The sequence below is a fragment of the Harmonia axyridis genome, chromosome 6 (assembly GCF_914767665.1).
Source record: "Harmonia axyridis chromosome 6, icHarAxyr1.1, whole genome shotgun sequence".
Lineage (NCBI taxonomy): Eukaryota > Metazoa > Arthropoda > Insecta > Coleoptera > Coccinellidae > Harmonia > Harmonia axyridis.
This window is the reverse complement of record NC_059506.1, coordinates 21,633,611-21,641,738: the sequence shown is the minus strand read 5'-3', so window position 1 is coordinate 21,641,738 and position 8,128 is coordinate 21,633,611. Positions and strand designations below refer to the sequence as shown.

The following is an 8,128-nucleotide window of genomic DNA, read 5'->3' as shown; positions in this document are numbered from 1 at the left end:
TTTTTTCTAGAACTAACTACATGTTGGTTATCTCATGAAATATGAATTCTCGAGTTATAATAGATTGTTTTTTTTTATATTTACAAACGTTGAATATTTTCAATTTAGGTAATTTTTGAATTATATAGATTTTCGACTTATTACTCGATTTGTTTTGAAGATAAAAACTAATATTCCAATAAACAGTTAAAAATCGAAATCGGACAAGAAAAACGCTTAATATTTACATAAAAATCGGAAATTATATATTTGCGCATGAGCACTCCTTTCTTGATCTTGATCTTGAATTCTTACAGAATCTCTCCAATCACCTAATCCCCACTTAAAAAACGAATCTCACCAAAAACCGGACTAGAAAAACCGCGAGATATGAAAATATAGGTAACAGAAATTTCACGTTTGCGCATGCTCAATGTGTACCCTATATTCAGATCACCTGAAATTCCCATGGAATCACTTTCGTCCCAATCTGAACATATGTAACAAATTCCATCAGAATATAACAAGCAGATTGTGAATACTAGAAATACCGGCTATTTCATATTTGCGAATGCTGATGAACACATACGATTTATCGTCTAGGCACAAGACCAACTACAACCTAAACAAGATACCTATCTTCACCAAATTCCATAAAATTCGAACGAGAATTGTGAAAGTTGAGGCTGTTACAAAAGTTTGCGAACACACAGCCAGACTGACAGTCAGAAACGAAACCAAAGTTTTTCACTTTAGTCAGAAATGCATTTCGAATCGGAGACAAAAATTTGTTTTAATCCGAATATGATCAAACAGCTCCCTTACCTTCGGTATACATGGAATCTAAATCATAGTCCCGATAGTTCATAAATTAGAAACAACAATAATATTTCAATCTTATTAAACTAATATGATGTTATCATTGTTCTAGTTTTGTTGTTTTTTATCTGACTATATTTTTCGAACAAAATCTAATTGGAATAATTTTAACAAACAACCGAACGAAATCATTTCACTTGGAATTTCCAATCTTCCTGTGTTCAAAACCATAATCTAATCTCTTGAAATTTTTATTGCGGAATGTTGGGTATTATTTTTGCAATTGATGCAATCATCATAAACTTGTTGTTTACCATTCAAACGCGGTAATAAAATAGTATAATTCGTACGCTGATCTTGAATAATGAAAAAGCTTAAGCTTGAAACATTCTGCATCAGAAATTTCATATAATTCACATGGATCTAAAATAGAGGTTATTCAATGAAATATTCACTTAAAGAGAATAACCTTTCATATTGGATAATTATTTCGTTCAATGAATGTTATTAGTCAAGAACAAGTTTTCAATCGCTTTCGCTTGAAATTTTTATAGTTCATCTTGAAGAAAGTGTAGAAATACTAGAAACGTAGAATCAAAGGAAATTCTTTTGAAGCTCTTAATTTTAAAGATATTTTGTAAACCGCTATGACGAAAACAGCTCATAAACTTCTGACACTTCACCTAACTTTTGTTTTTTAACAATGCCAATTAACTTATGCAGCGAAGGAAACATCAAACCAATAAAGAAAAAATCAATCATCCTTTAATAATATGGCAAATCCTTAAGTTAATAAAAAACACATTCATCCCATATAACTGCCTCTGGAATTATAACTTCCACTGTCAGAATAATATCCGCTTGTAGATCCATACTGATTTCCCTTGGAACCACCTTTAGAACCTTGGGAACCTCCTCTAGAACCTTGAGAACCTCCATAGGAGTTGCCAGATCCAGAAGCACAACGCGTTCCTTGAATTGCTTGCTCAACATTTTGAACCCAAATTCTGAAATTCACGATGTCGTAGTCCAATTGACCATACAAGAACCCGGGCATGGTGTTCGTAAGGAGGTAGATGTTGTCGTTGTAGACCTTCAGATCGCAGGGGTATATCATTTTTCTGTCGTCTTTCTGAACGACTGAGATATCACTGAGTGGACTGTTGATGTTCCAGCAAGCCAACGCGTTCTGGTTCACCAGACCAAGGAAGAGAACTGAGGTTTTTTCGTCTAAGGCTGATGCTGAGGTTTGGCTACCTTCACCACGATCTCCGATATTCTGAAAATTGGAAGAATATTGTTAAAAAGAATCGACTTCCAATTCCGAATCGGGAAGACAAGAAGTCTTCAGACGAAATAAATGAATCATGATGATGTTACCAACTGTCTGCAATTTACACGAAATTTCAAATTTTTCAAATCTTTCTCTCTATTAGGTTTGTTGTTCGTTTTGTATATAAGGTGTACAACATTGCTTCCGCAGTTTTGTAAGCGTAGCGGTAAGTGGTAGTCGAAATAAATCGATCGTAGATGTCATACAATAAGCTAAGGTATTTGTAAATATAACGCCATCGAAATATTAAACCATTTGTGTCTGCATCACTGCATCATAAAGTTATTCTCTATTGAACATATCAGCTCAAGAGCCAAATTTTTGTCATTTGCGGGAAGTTTTAATATACTTCAATATGAAGAAATCTGCGGCTGAGGCTTATTGAATGCTCGCAAATACCTATGGTGAGGCCGCTATTAGTGAAAGAACGTGCCGAGAGTGGTTTCAACGCTTCAAGAACGGTGATTTTGACGTCGAAGACCAGCATGGCGGTGAAAGAGAGAAGGTTTTCGAAGATGCAGAATTGGAGGTATGATCAAGACTCGTGTCAAACGCAAAAAGAATTCGCAGGATCAATAGGAGTGACGCAACAAGCCATTTCAAAACGCTTGAAAGTCATGGGAATTATTTAGAAACAGGAAAATTGGGTGCCGTATGAGTTGAAGTTGAGAAATGTCGAACAGTGTTTGTTTGCTTGTGAAAAGCTGCGTGCAAGGCAAAGACGGGATGGATTTCTGCATTACATTGTGGCTGGAGATAAAAAATGAGGTTGATTGAGATAATCGCAAGCGCAAAAAATCATGGGGATATCCTGGCGATGCTTCCACATCGACGGCCAAATCGAATATTCACGATTCCCAGGTCATGCTCAGTAGCTCAGTATTTGGTGGGACCAGCTCGGCATAGTATACTATGAGTTGTTGAAATAGACTGAAACAATCACAGGCGATCGTTATCGAACACAATTAATGCGTTTGAACCGAGCATTGAAAGACAAACGGCCAAGATACAACGAGATACATGATAAAGTGATTTTACAGCATGACAATGCTCGATCTCATGTTGCGGAAGTGGTCAAGACATACTTGGAAACGTTGTATTCGTCAAACTTTGCTTCCTCGGACTATCACTTGTTTCGATCAACGACACACTTCCTGGCTTACCAGCACTTCCGGTCTTATAAAGAAGAAGAAATTTAATAGATTCGTGGATCGCGTAAAAAATCATAAATAACCAGTTTTTTACAATAAATCTTCGAATTTCGGAAAAAAAACGGTGGAACGCGTATGTATAGTATGGTTATAAGGTTAGTCTCATTAATTTTGATCTACTCGTAAACTTTTCATCAATAATGATGTTTTCGATCGTGTGACAGAATATCCTATGTCACAGACTGACTTTTGGATTATTGAATAATCCTATGATGCTAATTGTAAAAAGATTCTTTGAATTGGATTTCCTGAATAATTTTATAATTCTTAGGACATCTTAAGAGGATTTTAATTAAAAATTGAAATATCAAAAATGACGTAGTACTCACTTCGAAATCTTGGCCATGATAGGACCTAGTAGCAGCAGTCTCATTCTTCAAAATCTCAGTGGGAACCCTGTATAAATTACTGCCAGCCATAGAGTGGAAATAAAGATCTCTACGACCATTGTTCGATGGACTCAAGGCTGTGCTGAAGATACCATCGTTCCATTGGAAGGTGTGACCAGCGATTTGGAATTCTCCCCTTAAAGGTTCCAGATAAAAGTAGTTATGGGTCACTCTCCATGACCTGTTTTCTCTCAAACTGTAGACGACAAGGCCATATCCACCCACGTCAGGAATATAGGCATATGCGTTGCTGCAGTCATTTGGTTCAGTTTCGACAACCACATGAGCAAACAAAGTTGCTGGCCTGAGGTCACTCTCTGGGAAGTAGTACTCTCTTACGAACCTGTCTCTGTTGAGATCCATGACTACCAGTTTTGGCGACTGTACTTGAATTGGTGCATCTGTGAACAAAATCAGTTTTTAAGTTTGTAAACTTGCTGTTACAACAAACTGTGTTTGAAGGAAATGAAACAAATTTACAATTTTTTGAAATGCCTTATAAAGAGGGGCAGTAGCTGCTGACATTCTAACGGTACCAGTGCATGTCTATCAATAAAGCCCTTTTAATATGCGATGATGTTGGATTTGAAGCAATGTATACAAAACGTGTCACCATTTGGTTTGTCTTTTGGTGTGGAGGAATCCATAAGTAGATCGTTTTTCATTAAATATGAGTCAAGTGATGAAGTTACGGCAAATGGCGAACGTAGTCGTGCTATGATGAACAAGAATTTTGTAGATCCTTCGGAGAAGTATGGTTCTCGATGACAAGTTTTTGTAGTGAAAAAACACTGCATCTTTTATCGCCTACCAGATATTGACTACTTCCTTATCTTGTCATCTCTCTTTTCGCAACAAGAATAGGCACTTGTGATTTAAGAATTTTTGACGTTTGGTTTTTGAGTTATTAAGACCAAAATTCAACGAAATATCGTCATAAAATACCGTAAATAAGTTCTTCGAAAGAATACGCAATAGACAGTATACCAGATGGGTTATTCTATACCTTATTCCTGAATATGTACCTCACAACCAGGTGAATATGTTTTATTCGAATCTTCAAATTGTGTTCTCCTAAACGAATGTACGGTATAATGGGAGGCTAAGTTTCACAACTATCTGATTATTTTTCCAAAAAAAGATCTACATAATATGAATATTTTTAACAAACAACCGGAAGGCAGCAACTCACTTGGAATTTCCATTCTTCCTGTGTCCACAAACCATAATCTATCGCATGAATCTACTGCTACTCGGTATACAGACACAAAATGAGTTCTGTCGGAAGAACTGAGAGACGCACTGTCAAAGCTGGACGAGTTGTAGTTGCTTGGAAGAGCGTTCATCTCCCAATTAGGATAGGGGATCAAGGGAGTATTGTGTTTGTTCGGGGAGTCCAAGTTCACATAGTTCAAACTGGATGGTACTCCATGTCGTCTCCTTGGTACTGTGATGAACAATTTGTTTTTCCAGACTGCTGCTCCCATCGGTATATTGTTTTCTGAAATAGAGAACATTTTATGAGCTGCCTCATCAACATCAATAAATATTGTATATTAAATGAAGAGAAGATTAACACAAAAAGAAGAATGACAAAAATTTTACAATGCTCAATGCTGAGAAAAATGTGAGTATATCAATATTCATTGCACAAAAAAGTCAAAGATACACATCTTCATAAAAATATACAACATGAAATGATAATAACATACACATGAAAAAAACTTGATGTGGGTTTATTCAATAAAAGTTTTAATCTCAATCTCTTCATATCATTTATTAATTGTTTTGTTTTATTTTTCGTTTTATTCTATTTTGTTTCCATTTTAATTATGCAACTTCTTCTCATATGTTGGTAGAACGCTAATGTAATTGTCTTTCTGATTTTATTGGTAGAATAAACTTGAGTACATTACGACTTCTAAATTGGTTTTTTATATGTATGAACTATATTCAACTAATTCATTGCCATATTTTTCATCTATTGATTAAAAATTTTGGGATGGATCAAGGTTTTTTGTTCGAAAAACTGACATTTTCTGATGAAAAAAACTTGAATCTCCAAAAAAACGGAACAAAGAAAGCAAATACATCGAACACAGAAGTTATAAAGATTGTGTAATCCCTGTATTTGGTTTCTTCAAATAATTTTGAATCAAATTTTCGTACGAAGCAGTAATTTAAAAAAATGACGACTACAAAGCTTCTTTCATTCAAGAATCTCACCCTTTGCAACGAAACCATATTAACATAAGAATAAATCTAGAAGAATTTTTCATGAGAATTTTTCGTCTATGTTTCATTCTTGATTTCTATTTTCTAAATAGCTTTATATATTTCATACTTCTGACATATTTCGCCATTAAAAAAAATCGGTCAAGCTTCTGGCATCTATACTAACAGCTGTGTTCAGTATTAGCAGTGTTTTAATATTAATGTAAATATAAATAAAACATTAATAGAATTAAAAAATCTCAAATTGAGATATAGTCATGCATTTTATCCAGAGGAGAAACCGTGATATAGGATGAAGTTAGGATAGATCTGGAAGATCAATATAATTTCAATTATATATCCCAAATTCAGCAGACAAATATTGGTAACACGGGTTTGTGATGAGTTTTGATATTTTGTCATCGCAAACCTTTTTAACCTCATACTGAATGTTTTGAAAAAAATATGAAATTGAATGAAATGAAGAACAAAATAGAAAATTACAATTGTCAACAAGAGCAGTGCACAATATTCAATTTTTGTTAATTATAAAGGGTGTTCCTAAATTGGAGGTACAAACGAAAATAAAAGATTCTTTGGATTATTTAAAAAAAAAAGGCACATGAGCCCGTAAACACTTTGTTTTCCAGATATAGGTTGGTAAGATTGATTTTTTCAAGTTTTATTCGTCATAGCACCTTCCCTTCACAAAATAACCAATTTAAATTTGGCATAGATATTCCAATTCAAAGTTCTCATCATAGGAGATGCTAATTTTGAATGCAAATCTACAGGGTGATATTTTTTCTGAAACAGTGCCTGCTTCTTTACTCCAGAACTTTTTTTGGGTGGGCCACTGGTAGTTAAGTGAAACAAAAAAACTTTGATCCAGTACTACACTTTTTCGTTTCTTGTAGTTTGGTCGTATCTATTACCGATTTCGAGGAAACGAATTCAAACAATTCTCTAGTGATCCTTAGGAATATCCAAATTATTTTGAAGATCCAGTTTGTAAGATATGATGAATAAATTAATTATAGGTTTTGGTACTTATTTATCCAATTAGTAGCGATGATTAATAAAGATTCGATAAACCGGTATAATTATCACAAAAAAATAGGACTACAAGAAAAACCTTGTATTAAGAAAACAAAGCGTTTGCGATCCCATGTTTATTGAACTCTTTTTTCCAAAAATTACCTAAAGAATCTTTCATTTTTCTTTGTATCTCCAATATAGGAACGACCTGTATCAATGTCATTTTTCGAATCATTAGGAAATCGTTGTTTACTTCACTCAAAAGGTACTCACGATATATGTAATTTTCCCTAGATTGACTGCCCGACTGGATTCCAGAAGAACCCTCACTTTGTCCACGATTCCCACCTTGACCATTATTCTGGTGCTTGTAAGGTTTCAGGGTAGGCTTCCTTCCATTCGTACCGCTTGGCCTAAACCCTGAATTATAACTCGCAGACGAGTCCGGGAAATAAACTTCTTCTTGCTCTTGCTGCGTCTGTGGTCTTCTCGTCCCCTGACTAGAACTGTATCCATATCTGTCCTCGATTTCGACATCCCGGCTCCTCCTGTTGTTTCCCCAATCGTAATCTATCCTGGTCCAGGTGAATTCTTCGCGAAGGTTGTTCACGGAAATCACTGAAGATACCGCGAACACAGCGAGGAAACAAAGCGAGTAGACGAACGATTTCATGGTCAACAAGCGAGGCGTTCGCGTCTACAAAGATGACACTCGACTAAGAAGTTGTTTTGTCAAATCTTCACTTATATCTGGAAGACATGGGCGGTTCGTTTAAATCCAGGAATATCTTATCGCGTACGTTCCACTTCTTGAACTGTTTACGCGATGATTCGCTTCTCTAGTATAACGAGATTAATTGGTGTAATTTCATGGAAATATTTCGAATTGTTATAATGAATTGAATGAAGTGTGTTTTGCCATTGATAATAACAAGATCGAATTCTTTTTTTCGAACTTGAGATGAAAATTTTACAACGTAGTCCATTGGTCCGGTGTTTTCACGTCCTTGAGTGAACATGTTGAAGTTCAATTTACAGGCTTAGGGCTATAGAAATCAGGTGACCAATTTGAACTAAGCCAAAGTTTCGTCTATATATACTAACTGACAAAGAAACTGCAACACCCAGCTGTTGAAATTCAAATT

At 35.2% G+C, this 8,128-nt stretch overlaps 1 protein-coding gene across 1 annotated transcript; it reads right to left on the bottom strand.

Moving 5' to 3' along the window:
* Window positions 1–1,545: 1,545 nt before the first annotated feature.
* On the bottom strand, window positions 1,546–7,795 carry LOC123682278 (L-dopachrome tautomerase yellow-f2-like). The gene is made up of 4 exons (XM_045620827.1): window positions 7,257–7,795; window positions 4,924–5,232; window positions 3,672–4,132; window positions 1,546–2,077 (listed from the first exon to the last, which is right to left on the bottom strand). Exons 1-4 carry the CDS (start codon window positions 7,654–7,656, stop codon window positions 1,604–1,606), a joined length of 1,644 nt encoding a protein of 547 aa, XP_045476783.1. The 5' UTR covers window positions 7,657–7,795; the 3' UTR covers window positions 1,546–1,603.
* Window positions 7,796–8,128: the final 333 nt, after the last annotated feature.

What these genes read in the sequence shown, in the direction of transcription:
- LOC123682278 (XM_045620827.1), bottom strand. Translation starts at nt 7,656, where the DNA reads ATGAAATCGTTCGTCTACTCGCTTTGTTTCCTCGCTGTGTTCGCGGTA. An exon ending in TAGGGAAAATTACATATATC is followed by an intron (nt 5,233 to 7,256) that starts GTGAGTACCTTT and finishes TCTCTATTTCAG; the next exon opens with AAAACAATATACCGATGGGA. An exon ending in AGGAAGAATGGAAATTCCAA is followed by an intron (nt 4,133 to 4,923) that starts GTGAGTTGCTGC and finishes TTTTGTTCACAG; the next exon opens with ATGCACCAATTCAAGTACAG.